The sequence below is a fragment of the Prionailurus viverrinus genome, chromosome A1 (assembly GCF_022837055.1).
Source record: "Prionailurus viverrinus isolate Anna chromosome A1, UM_Priviv_1.0, whole genome shotgun sequence".
Taxonomy (NCBI): domain Eukaryota; kingdom Metazoa; phylum Chordata; class Mammalia; order Carnivora; family Felidae; genus Prionailurus; species Prionailurus viverrinus.
The window spans coordinates 105009962-105023941 of record NC_062561.1 but is presented as its reverse complement, the minus strand read 5'-3'; the positions used below and the strand labels follow the sequence as shown (position 1 = coordinate 105023941).

The following is a 13980-nucleotide window of genomic DNA, read 5'->3' as shown; positions in this document are numbered from 1 at the left end:
AGGAATCACTGGTGCCCGGCTCACCTTGGATGTACACTTACGGCCAGTGAGTGATGCTGTGTCACCGGTGGAATGATACTTTCATTCCCTCTGCTGTCTATGGCCCTACAGTGCTGATTACCATGGGGCGGGGCGGGGGGGTTCTGTTTTGTTTAGATGGTTGGTTGAGTGGTTGGTTTTTGTCCGTATTTCCAAGAGCAGATCAATCTCCGGGTTCAGGAACGAGTTAGCGATTGGAATGAGATCGCCACAGAAAAATAGGCAGCTCAGTGCCAGGGCTTTTAATGGCGCAGTCTCCCTGCTTTACGTTTCTGATGGAAGCAGAGAACAGAAGGCCGGAAGGGTGCCCAGGTTGCCGACAGATCCCCTGGCGGCCAAGGAGGTGAGCCGGCCAGGCGAGAGATGCCAAATAAATTAGTATTCTCAAACATCGGCCACAGCTAACCCCCAAGTATAAGCAGAAGACCAATGTTAAACTAAAGCCTCTTGAAGCATGATGACGGAGGGGCGCCTGGGTGGCTCAGTCGGTTAAGCGTCCGACTTCGGCTCGGGTCAAGATCTTGCAGTTCGTGAGTTTCAGCCCCACATTGGGCTCTGTGCTGACAGCTCTGAGCCTGGAGCCTGCTTCGGATTCTGTGTCTCCCTCTCTCTGCTCCGCCCCCGCTCATGCTCACGTTGTCTCTCTCTTTCTTTCTCTCTCTCAGAAATAAACATTAAAAAAAAATAAAAAATAAAAAAAGGATGATGACAGAACAGATTGTTTTGGAGCACAGTCTTTAGAGCTAGAGTGCATGGACCAGAGCCAACAGCAATCTTCTCTGTGCCTCAGTTTCCCTATCGGTAAAACGGTGGTGTAGTGGCACCGCCTTCAAAGATTATCGGAGAGTAAAGCAATTACTTCATGTGGCATATAAGAGAGTGCTCTGCATTTCACAAGGTGTGAGTCAACATAAGCTCCTGTCATTGATTTAGCATTGTAAACGCTGAACGTGCGAGATGCCAGTGTTCTAAAGGGTCCACCTCAGGTCAGGTCGGGTGGCAACACAGACACACAAACAAACCTGCCATTCTGCCGAAGCCTGCTCTTTTATTAAATGTTTGGGAAATGAAGATACTGCTACAGAATAGGTTTAATATTCTGTGTATAATATGTATAACTGATTAGAGAGGCAGGAGACACAGAGGAGCAAAAAACCACAGTGAACAATAATTGAGATCAACCCTTTGTCTGTTACGAATTATGCCAAAGTGAAGCTGTGATTCAACGCCCACAGATCGGACCGCATTGTGATCTGGTAAGAGAATTCACATAGAACGGAATAGTAGCCTGAGAATATTTTATAAAGTAACCACGATACCATCCTGGCCAGCCAGTCCTTCACCTACCTGATGAAACAGTAAAATGGCAGGATTTACCATATCCCACCTCGCTGAAAGCTTGCAAAAAATCTAGTGACTGCGCGTGCACACACACATACGCACAAGTGCCATTCGGTGCAGAAAGAAAATGTAAGCATGGAAATCGAGGAACAGCAAAGTGAGGCTGGTTTGAATCCTGCCTCGGCCACCTACTTGCTGTCCACCCTTAGGTCAGTTATTCTTTGTTCCCCAGTGTCGGCATCTGTAAAATGGGGGTGATGTTAGCACATGCTTCAGAGAGTTATTGCAAGGACTCAGGGAGATAGTGCATAATAAACTCGGATTTCTAGCACTGAGCTTGCCCCAACATCTGTCAGTACTATTTATTTATTTTTATTTTTATTTTTTTACTGCTATAGTTTGCTAAGCACTAGCTGGACGGCTCCCTCCCTCTTCTCTCCCTGTCTCTCAGTCAGGGTCCCCCTCTCTCTTTCCCAATGTTTCGTACACAACTAATACATACATGTGTAGCTACATGGCGAATCCATGTTCATTTTAGAGAATACATACAAAGTGAAAAAAATTAAAGGCCATTCATGATTCCACCACCAAGAATAGCCACTATCTTGCTGGGGATCATTCTGGTCTTTGTGTAAATCCACTACATCTTTGTAGGTGTAAATGTCTGTGTGTATGTAACTATCTCATCATATATACAGGATCTTACTACACATTCTGTCCAGTAGAACTCTTCCTGCTCAGCAGTACATCATGTCAGGAAATATAAAATGCGCATTATCATTTGAAATTACTCGATGGTATTCTGTTCTAAGTAAATTCCATAATTTATTTTGTTTTCCTAATTTATTTAGACATCCCCCCTCTTGCTGGAAATTTGAGGTGTAATCAGATTTTCTCGGTTATAATCTCTGCTTGTATAAATATCCTGTTATCGACCAACTTGGATGCTTTGACAGACATTCTTACTGTGGCAGAGGGCAGGGTTTTTCTCAGCAACAGATACTACCAGTGGTCCTGTTCATGGGACTTAACATTTGTGTAAAACATAAATGACACCTGGGATTCTGAAGAAGTCACCGATTTTGATATAACGCTACCTAGGGTGTAACTTCATACCTGGGCACTTGGCTGGCTCAGTTGGTACAGCATTCAGCTCTTGATCTCAGGGTCATGAGTTCGAGCCTCAAGCTGGGCACAGAGCTTACTTTAAAAAAGAAAAGAAGAAAGAAAAACAACTTCATACTTAAATATGACCCAGCAGCAAACAACATAAAGTTGAGCAAACTTATATGACTCATGGTCTGGATTCTGCACATTAACTATAACTATATATTTATATACATACATTTATAAACACACATATATATTTACAGCTAATAATGTGCAGAGTCCAGATTTTGGGTGATAATGTATATATAAAAAGGCCTGAAAATTTTTCAAGAATATAGAAAATCACCAGCGCCTGGGTGGTTTTGTCAATTAAGCAGCTGACTCTTGATTTTGGCTCAGGTCATGATCTCACAGTCGTGGAATCGAGCCCCATGCTGGACTCCATGGTGAGCATGGAGCCTGCTTGGGATTCTTTCTCCTTCTCCCTCTACCCCTCCCCTGCCAACACTCGTTCTTATCTCTCTCTCTCTCTCTCTCTCTCTCCAAATAAATAAACATCTAAAAAAAAGAATATAGAAAATCAGAGCACAACTAGAAACTGAGAAACCAGGAACCAGCATTAGTAATAATCATCTTGCCTTTGTAATTTATCTTACACCAGACAGAGATAACTAGTGACTTGTAATTACCTCCTTCCATACCTGAGTCATTTCACTGGGTCATGTTAAGGGCCACATAGATAAGTAAAATTCTAAATTAATTTTCATAAAATGCATTCCGAATTCCCAAGCAGCAGAAATTGAGGAAAGTCTTTGCCAGTGAGGTCGGCTTGTCTGTGAACATCTGTTGCATATTTACTGAGAATTTCCTATGTTCCAACAAGGGAGGCCAGGCTTCCAGATCTGCTTCCAGAGAAAATCTGCAAGGGGAATCAGGTTGCTGCGATTCGAGCAAAATTGTTTAAGGATCTGGATTTCTGCATGTCTTGCAATTTTAATATTTTTCGAGTATTTTACTGATAGGACACCTGAGCAAGAGGGGAGCGATGTGAGTCCTCTCCTCAGTTTGACCTCCGAATCACCTGGAGCGATCATTTAACCTCACTGAGCCTCCATAAAATTAGGATAATCGTACCTGATTTCTCCTTTCCACCTCACAGCGATCGATATTCCCAGTGTTTAGGCAAGAAAATGTTAATTAATAAGAGCTCTTTGAATTTTTCTGAAGCTGCTGAGATGTGTAAGGTAACATGACAACAGGCAGCAGGGTCAGCATCATTCGCACTTGATCACTTAGGGATTTATGTGAAATTTTTTATAATGCTGTATTTATATTCACAGACAAGTTGCCTCCTCATTACTGAGCTGAGGTTGACTTCTTTCAGCATCTCAGCACGATGGTAAGGTGGGTTGTCCCTGGAAACTGGTATGTTGGGCACTGTGGGTCGTTTAATATTGGCCCCAGGCAAACACTCAAGGAAAGGGTACCTTTCAGAAATGCTCTTCCTTGCATTTTACCATCTCTCCCCGCCACCCATCTCCTCTGGTCACTCCCTGAAGCTTTTGCTGGCCCTTCCATTGCTCTGTCCTCACCTTGCTTCCTCTGTCTCTTCCTCCTGCCCTTGACCATGGCCTTCCCTTTACTCTCCACTGTGCACCATCTACTCTCATATCCCCCGTCATGATGCTTTCACTCCCACCAATGTTTCTGTGGGAACTGCAGCCATGGCCATTTGGAATGTGTGCTCAGCAGCCCACAGTGCTTCCGTTTGGGGGCCAGCCCACGGCACAGCTAAGCCCCCGTTGGTTTCGGAAACAAGATGGAAAACAGACTCGGCCTGCGTCTCTTGCCACTCCCACCCCTAACTGTGCTCAACCCTCCCTCCTCTGGACCCTTTGGGCACAGCCACTACTACATGGGGTAGTGAGGCAGGGGTATTTGGAGACATGTTTCAATGCCAATCTGAAGAAAAGCCACCTGACCTCATTACTGTCGTGCACCGACACCCATATGTAAGCATGACTTTTCCCAGAATGGATTATGGAGAACATTTCAGCAGGCATTCAGCAATTCCCCAACTGGGACAGCAACTCTGTTCCCCTCCTGTAGGAATTCTCCTCTCTGGTCTTTCAACAACCACAAAGTTTTGCCCACCCTTTTTTGGGGTTGACTCAGTCAAGAGGGCAACCCAATTAAAACGTCAGGGAGCACCCTAAGGAGGAGGTCCAGGGTCCTAACAAGAAGGGGCATCCCTCAGTTCATGGAGTCACATGAGTCTCACTCTGTGGGGATCCCCAAAACCACCATCAGCCTCCATGATTGAGTAGCAGGACTCACAGGAATCAGGAAAGCTCTTTTACTCATGGTTACAATTTATTACAGCAAAAGGACACCAACTAAAATCAGCAGAAGGAAAGGGTGAATGGACGGGGTGAAGTTCAGAAGAAACCAGGTGCGACTTCCCAGGTGTCCCCTCCCAGGAATGTCACACAAATCTGTTTAATTTTTCCAGCAACAATTTGTGACAACACATACCAAGCGTTATCAACCCAAGCCTTGGTGTCCAGGGTGTTTATTGGGGTCGGTCACATAGGCATTCAGCGCCTGCATGACTGACCTCAGCTGCTCATATTCCAGCCCCCACAGCGAACATAGGTGTTCAGCATAAATCACGCTGTTGGCATAAACTATTTCATTATACTCTTACCATATGGCCCAAGGCCTCAGGCAAACAAAGACACTCGTAAAAGGCAAAATATTGCCAGGACTCAGAGCTCATTTCTGAAGAGCCAATCTTGAAAACGGGTCTTTCAGGGGAACATGCACAATATGAGCCACCCCGGCCTGCTGAGTTAACCCTTTCCTGTAGACATCTCCCAGAGCCAAGATCCTGGAAGGCTTTGGCCACATGACAGCACTTTTTCTATCTCAGCTATTACCTTCCAGAAATAACATCCTCTCTACCTTCCCATGGGGTCGCTATTTAAAATGATAACCATCGTTTCAGAAACAGCAGGCCATCGACAGCAAGGACACTGTTCAAATTATTGTTTTTTATCATCATCACTATTGTCACGTTAAATTATCACCATAGTCACTACAATCCGGTGAGGCGGGGCCTGGGAATGAGCCCTTAATGCTGCCTTGTGATCTCAGCATGGGTCAGAAGTGCCCGTTCCCAGTTTCCTGAAGAAGAAGACAGCTTGCGGGTAGTGTATCTCCATGCCATCCTGGCATTTAACCGTGACCTTGCTTTTCTCTTCTCTCTCCTCCCTTTTCCCCGGCAGTGGCTCAGAAACCCAGGCCCCCAGCATGAGAAGCGGACTCTGTTTGGAGACATGGTGTGCTTCTTGTTCATAACTCCACTGGCCACCATCTCGGGCTGGCTCTGCCTGCGGGGCGCTGTGGACCACCTGCACTTTAGCAGTCGGCTGGAGGCCGTCGGACTGATTGCACTCACTGTCGCACTCTTCACTATTTACCTCTTTTGGACACTAGTAAGTATGGCCCACCGTCCGGGGACGGGGGGTGGGGGGCGGTCAGAGCAGCTGGAGCTGGCTGCCCCAAGGCTGGCGCAGACTTCCCTCTTGTCCGTCACATGTCCTATCTGCCCCGTGGGAGACAGACCTGCAGGTGCTGGTGAGAGAGTCTGATGCGATTTATTACCACGTGTGTGCGTGTGTGTATGTGTGTGTACGCGTAGGTGTGCTGCTGGGAAGAGCAGATCAAGTAAAGAAAAAGCCCCAGCTTCTGAGAGCCCATCAGTCAAACACACACACCCCAGACATTTCTCCCCTCCAGCGTTCTAGGACTCCATCCGTTATGAGGCATGGCGTTTCCTTTCTCTGGTTTATGTTCCTCACTTTTGCTGGGATTGTAGTGTATTATGAATGATGCATTCGGCCACCGTTGCTGTCACTGCCTGCGCACATCATGAATCCTCCTGCTGGTTATTTTCTTCTTACTTCCTGACGCAGCCTCAAGTCTTTGTTGGACGTGGGGCTGCACTTTGCCTGATGATTATTCTCTGTGTCGGGATATTGACTCTGCTGCCCATAAAAACACTCATTTATCTAGCTGAGAAGCCGCCACCAAAGAAAACCAGTTCCCAATAAGTGTGCCTGCTGTACATGAGGAAGAATTCTTAAACATCTCTGTTCTTTCCGTTCACTGAACTCATGAAGTGAGTTGATGGCTTGGGCACCAGTTGGCACGGCACTGATCTCACGCTTTATGTTTCCCTCTGGGACCCGCAGAGAAGAGCATCACTAGCCTCTACAACAGTCTCAGAAACCAGGCCCCCTGCTTCCTGGCATTACTCTCCTGTGCCTGCTCATTTCTAATCTGAACACATTCCATTGTTATTTAATATGTATTTCCTGTCCAGAGTGTACCACTCTCATATCCCGTAGCACAGTGTGTCAGCATGTGGAAGCTTCTAGTGCTTGCTCACACTTGCTCCTTTGCTCTGCCTTCCAAACCCGGCCCCACCAGCTCCCACTCCCACTACGAAAGAGGAAAAGAAGGGTGGAAGAGGAAGAAAGGAAAGGAAAGGAAAAGTTTTCCTAGGGGAATGCGGATGTGACCCATCTTAGATGAAAGAGGGGATTGGGTGGGAAAGGTACCTAGCAAGGGGTCTTTCAGGAGAATGAGAACATATTCTATTCCAGAAATGTTTCCAAGAGCCAGTGCTGCATGGTAAGAGCACATATGCATTTAGAATCCAAAGGCCCTGTGGTTGGACCCAAGATTTACATCCTAATAGCTGTGTAACTCTGAACAGAGTACTTAACCTCTCTGACCAGCCTTATGCAAAAAGGTGGAGGAGCAGGCGACAGCCCCTGGGTCCTGCTGCTGTGACAATTAGGCGCGGAAACTTCGGGAACATTTATCAGAGCACCCAGAACAGGCACGGGGCTTTCTTCCTCTGCATGCCCAGCCATCTACAAGATGCAAAGCGTTTGGAGGGAAAGAAAGGCTTTCTCCCCTTTGACTGGTGCGGAAACCACGACGCCCCGCGACAGTAGTTACTGAATCTAGACTAACTCCCTCCCTGATAAATGCTGCACCCAGCAGCCCTGGCAGGAGCCGTAAGTCAGGAGCTGACAGCACGTGGAAAGTGCCCTCCGGCAGAAACCCATTGTAAACAAGCTGTCAGGCTTCGGGAGAATATGCTGTGAAAATGTCTTAGGTAAACAAACACGGTGTCAGTCCCAGCCTGGCTGCTCAGAGGAGCCTTCCTGAAAGGGCCTCGCGGGCGCAGCGAAGGGGGACACATAGCCTCCCCACCATCTCAGACTCAGCCGGCCTGCCTCTGCAGTCTGTGCGCAGATCTGGCGCAACTCAGGGGAGCTGGGCCTTCTGGAAGCTGCCGTGCGGAAACCCGTACCAGGGACCCCGGAGTCCAGGGCGTGAGCCATCTCCGCCGAGATCCCAGGGAGAGGTGCCCCAGAAACGTCACTGCCCACATCACAAACCACTTGAGCTCCATACATAGTCAAAAGCCGGATGAGAGCTGAGTCCACGCTCAACGTTAGGAAGACATCCAGGGTGGCACTTATAATTAGCTCCCGTTGAGAGGTGGGGAGCAGGGGGGGGGGGGGGCGGTGCTGTGACCCGGGGGAAGCCCCTCAGCTCACCGCGTCCCTGATGGAACCAGCACTCAGCACAGAAACCGGTTAAGGCACAGAATGGAATGAATGAGTGATCTGTCTCCTCTGGCTTGCTCCCAGCCCGATGGGGTAGTCATTTGAATTCTCCTTATAACACGGGGAAACCTTCCGTAGGACATTGTCCAACAAGGGTCACTGCCGGCTGGCTGAGCCGCAGCCCAAATAGCCCACGGTAGCCTGAGGGGGTTGAATGTGACCCCGTGCCCACTCCTGCTCCGCATCCCATTTGCTCACACAGCCCACCTCCGCGGTACAGCCAGAGTTCAGGGAGCCGCAGTCCGTTTCTGGGAAGGTGACTTACAAGGCCCTGGCCCCATCAGCAAGCCTCAATCATGCCAAAACCTCTGGAGAGAAAGGGCAGAATAAAAAATCTGTAACGAGATTTCCCAAACCCTGCCGTGACGTTACAGTAGACCTTAGGTAACAGCCTGTCCCCTCCCTGACAGGGAGAGGTGGATGCTGATGTATTCTAGCCCTCCTTGCCCAGTCTGTGACCACAGCTCTTCGCAGGATCTGGTCCACAACAGGTTAATAAATACCCTTTGGACAAAGAAATGAATACACCTTAAGAAACCCACCCCAAAAAGAACAGTATTTTTAGAATAGTGGCCCTGTGCTCTTGCTTCCTCCTTTCCCCTTAAAACCTCAGACATTTGGGCCGCCTGGGTGGCTCAGTTGGTTAAGCATCCGACTTACGATGTAGGCTCAGGTTATGATCTCGCAGTTCATGGGAGGGAGCCCCCAGTCAGGCTCCATGCTGACAGGGCAGAGCCTGCTTGGGATTTTCTCTCTCTCAAAATTAAAAATTAAAAACTCACACATTTAAGAAATATCTAAACGAAGTTCCTAATGTCACAGTTGCCACAGCTTCTTTTTGGTTTGTGTTGTTTATTTTTCCGTCACTGCCTGTTTTTTTTTCTCTAAATCAAACCTCCCTTCTTCCTATTCTGCCCCACTGCAGGGAGGGGGCGTCTTGGAGCTCTTGGTCCAGGCTCAGCATGAACCCAGGGCAAGCGCAAACCCAAGGCCCCGTCTGCATCATGCCCCAATCTATTTTACTGTCCTCCGATAAGAAGTCATCTTTATATGATGCTTTCTTCTTATTGATTGAATTTGCCTGCAGACTGTGATGGTTAATGGCAATGAAGATAGATTAATGCATAATAAGATCTCATTTGTTTGTCTCAACAAGCGGGCTGATTTTTGTACCTCCTGGCCAAGGCACCAGGAGAACTGCTAAGTTGTTGACTCCTGGGTCGCCTGAAGCAGTGCTTCTCAGGCTGGAACGTATCTGTGAATCACCTAGGGATCTTGTTAAAATGCACGCTCTGATTCCTTAGGTCTGGGTGGAACCCAAAATTCTGATGTTCTAACAAGCTCCCAGGTGATGCAACCTGCTGCTGACCTCCCGCCACACTGAGAGCAAGGGAAACAGCCCTGTTTTTCTCTTTTTCCCCCAGTTCCCCTGTGTCTAAGAAGGAGCGTCACAAAACTGTCTTCCTTTCCATATTTAACACATCAAAAATAACAGGCCGAGAACACTAGCGCACGTGAGGCACTGTGCTAAGTGCTTTCTGTGCACTCTGAGATACCACCATTCACATTTTGCAGCTGAGGAAACTCAAACTTGGGGATGGTAAGCAACACTCCCAAATGTGGAGCCGCTAGGCAGAGGATGGGATTCAAGCCTGGGGTGCCTGGCCCGAGAGCCCAGGGTCTGCTCCCAGCATCAGAAAAGGAGCTATCTGCAGACGCCCACAGCTATTTCTCTGCTTACTGAGGTCCAGCATGCACGGCTCTTTAACATACAGAAGGGTCTCTTTTGTTTTTTAAGTTTATTTATTTTTGAGAGAGACAGGGACAGCATAAGCAGGGGAGGAACAGAGAGAGAGAGAGAGAGAGAGAGAGAGAGAGAGAGAGAGAGAATCCCAAACAGGCTCCCTGCCATCAGCACAGAGCCCGACATGGGGCTTGAACTCACGAACCCATGGGTCGAAACCAAGACTCGGATGTTTAACCGACTGAGCCACCCAGGCACCTCGGGTCTCTTTTTTGTTTATTTATTTTGAGAGAGAGAGAGAGAGAGAGAGGGAGGGTGAGTGTGCATGCGAGAATGAGCGGGGGAGGGGCAGAGAGGGAGAGAGATCCCACTGCCCCCCTACCTGCTCCCACCCCGACGTCAGACTCACAAACCGTGAGATCATGACCCGAGCGAAAATCACTAGTAGGACACACAGCAGACTGAGCCACCCAGGCACCCCCAGAAGAAGGGTCTCTTGATTGGAAACCCAGCTTTACTATAGTATTTCCAGATTCCCGACTTCCAGGACTGCCAAAGCTCTTTGTTAAGTACTTGTCTGCATTCTCCTCTTTCCCTGCTCTTAGCCCCGAGCAGCGGGCTTTCCAGCCTACCTCTCTCACATTCATGAGTAGCACCAAGCAGCAGCAGGACAGAATAGATACATGAGAATCAAGCTTAAGGAAAAAAAAAAAAAAAACAACCCTGATCCACTTTGGCATGTTCAGGGCCTTTTGGAGAAAAGCACATCTGTGTGAGTTGAGAAGCTTATATTTTCATATCCAAATCTCACTGGCACTCAGCCTGTGGCATCTGCTTTCTAGCCTCAGAAATTTGAGCTAGCGGCCGTGAATTTCATGATCCTGCCAGACGACTGGTAAGCCCTTTCTGATCAAGGGCCTGTGCTCTCCTCTGCTTGAGAAACACTGAGGTCCAACCATAGGTCAGCCCTCTGATTACCATGGATCCTGTGCCGGGATCATCCCAAACCGCCCACCCCAGATTATTAAACAGCCCATACCGGGTCATTTGTCAGCCTAAGCTCACGGGCATCTTCCTTCCCAGCACCTACCTCGTCATCTGGATGCTCCCAAACTGGAACCTACCCCCAGTGTTAAAGACAGTTTATGCATCTTCAAAAGTACAGACTCTGAACTGCCTGGGCAGTCCATCAATGCTGTAAGCTAGCCTTCTCCAAAACAAACCACAGATGTGTCTCATTCCAGTGTATTTACATGGGAAGCAAGTACTTTTCGGCGGAGTTATGCCACAATTGGCCATCAGTTGACTGCTTATAATGTTGTGTATTCTATAAGGGAGGCTTGAATCTGAAGCAGTGTTGCAATCAGAAAGCATAGGATATTTATTCACTCAGCAAACTCTACTGAGCAACTTCCTAAGTGCCAGGCGCGTGCTAGGTGCTAGGCTTACACAGGCGAACACAATTCAAACCATGCTCTCAAGATGCTTCTGGAGCAGGGAGACAGAGAAACAAATACACTAAGGTACAGAGCACTCGATGCAATGTTGAGGTAGGCACAAGGCCTACCCACGGAAGTTGAACCTACCCCAGGCTCTGGCTCAAGAAGAATTTATCAAGGGACCTGGCGGCCATGCCAAAGCATCCCCACTGGAAGCCATAGAACACCGTAGCTACAGGCAGTTGGAGTTCACCCATCAGGGCCAGCTAGTACAGTTGTACAGGTTGTGCATGGCACAATTCGAAGGGTACATTTGCTAGTCTGAATATTGAACTGTGCAGAGTCCAACCTGCAGGAGGATACATGAGCATCCCTCTCATTTAACCTGAAGACCAGAAAGACACATTGCCATATCCCACACCTCGGGGAGGGCTAGCACTATACCCACTCTGCCCAACTGCTTGTGGCTAACTTGCTTCACAACTGACGCTTTGGGGCCCAAACACTACTACCCCAAATCTAAATCCAGACTCCAAAGAAACCTCATTTCCTCTTCATATCCTAATTTTATCCAGTATTATGGGGAATGGAGGAAGCCACCCTGGGAGCCCTGCGTGTGCCCACACATGGGTTTTCTCTGGTTGGTCCCAACCTCCCAACCCTCAGCTGCTTGCAAGAGCCGTTTTGCCCATGCGGCCCGCCCCGCTGTACCACCGCCAGCTGTTCAGAGCTGTTGTAAATGACGTTCTCTGTTCCTTGGTTTGATTCTCGGCTTCTGCTTACCTGAAACCTTCCCTTATTTTTTCCTCTCCTGACCCCAGGTGTCATTTCGATACCACTGTCGATTGTACAACGAATGGCGTCGGACCAATCAGAGAGTGATTCTCCTCATTCCAAAGTCTGTCAGCGTACCTTCTAACCAGCAGTCCCTGCTGGGCCCCCATTCTGTCAAGAGGAACTCTAAGGAGACCATTGTTTGAGGCTTGTGTGGTTGGTCGGTTGGCTCGTTGTTTGGGGTTTTGGAAGTCTCCGCACGGGGGCCATGCACTGAGCCACTCCCGAACCCCTCCTTAAGCCATGGGTCTCAGAACACCCTGAGCCTTGTGAGCACATCGCCCCAGCAACGGACTCGGCCGGAAGAGAGCAGATGCTGTTTGACTTCAAATCATGGATGCTGCAATCACGTGATACTTGCTCAGCTGCCAAACATGCTTATTTAGCAGATACTATGTGGGATTTTCTGAACACCTCTTTAACATATGAGGAAGGTTGTCCTGCTAAAGATGCAATTCAATGCTTCCTTTTTTATTACTATTTCAAATATATATATATATATATATATAAGTATATATATTTAAGTCAGATGATAATTACAGTCGAAAAAGCCAACGTTACAACTGGTTTCTTGGTTTGGATGAGTTTGGTTTGGGTTAGTTTATGCGTTTCCCAGTTTCTACTGGAGATTCTTTGGGGGTAATTTGATAACTTGAGTGGTCTTTTTCATTGCCTTCTCTCTCACTCAAGGGGACAGCGTAATGGCTACAGAACAAGGCCTATTTGGAGGATGTTTTGTACTAAACTTCATTTATTCCGTTTTTAAAGGGGAAAAAAGGTGTGGCAACTCTCCCTACAGTGAACTGTTTATTTAAATTTCATTAAGGAGGGAAAGACAATTACGGCGAGAAGCAGGCTCCTTTCGAATTGTTTGATACTGCCAGCTGATAAAAGCTATTTTCTAATAATAAATATCCAGTGTGTGAAAGACAAACCCCGCTGATTGCAACATTCTTTTTTTTAATTATAAAACCTGTGAAGTTTCCCCAAAGTAGGTTTTAAAAAGAAAAGAAAAAAAAAAAAAGACAAGCAAAAAGGTTGGTGTTCTTACTCCCATCTCGTTTAGTGCATGTCTTAATTCTGCCTTCACAAGGAACTGGTGGATCATTAGACATTTCTAGGAACCCTGGACCTGTTTTGCATATCAATTAGCATTCCCATTGCTCTATTGAATTTCTAGCTTGACAGGTAGATGTGGCAAAAAACCTGTCCTAGCAGCCTATGGCCCCTTTGTCTGATTTTTTTTAAAAACGCATCCCACACAGTGCCTTCCCCCAACCATGAGCCAATTCAGTCACAGGCTGAAACAGACCTTTGCTAAGGACTTCCTGTCCCTGTTTTATCCACCACTGTGTAAAGGCTCTAAACTGCACCCTGCATTTGTAGCCACTGAAACCACGGGGCACATATGTCGTCTGAGGAAAGCCCTTGCTGGCGCTGGCTCCCCCATCCGCCTGCCTGCCGCCTACCCACACGCCCAGGAGGAGAAGGCGGAGCCCAGCGTTGGGGAATGCTTAAAGTATGGATTTCTAGAACATGACCCACATTCTGAATATCGCTCCAGCTTCTGCCTTATGCTCCCCAAGTGGGAGAGCGGAAAAGTGCAAAGGAACAGGCGGCCAGGAGGGGAACGATTTTTGTGTGCAGATCGATCAAGCGGATGCAGGTGTCACCTTTGTCTGCCGAGCACCCCCCCTCCCGTTCACAGACTGCTCCCCGAGCCGCCTGGGGAGGGAAACAGCTGTACCGCTCTCCGCTGCAAAAC

At 47.9% G+C, this 13980-nt stretch overlaps 1 protein-coding gene across 2 annotated transcripts in view; it reads left to right on the top strand.

Moving 5' to 3' along the window:
- Positions 1-13140, top strand: part of MARCHF3 (membrane associated ring-CH-type finger 3) — a 150428-nt gene extending 137288 nt beyond the window's left edge. For both annotated transcript variants that reach the window (XM_047867001.1, XM_047867011.1), the window contains 2 exons: positions 5778-5987; positions 12203-13140. In XM_047867001.1, the coding sequence (XP_047722957.1) occupies positions 5778-5987; positions 12203-12361 (369 nt within the window). In that variant the 3' untranslated portion in view covers positions 12362-13140. The remainder of the gene's footprint in view (positions 1-5777; positions 5988-12202) is intronic.
- Positions 13141-13980: the final 840 nt, after the last annotated feature.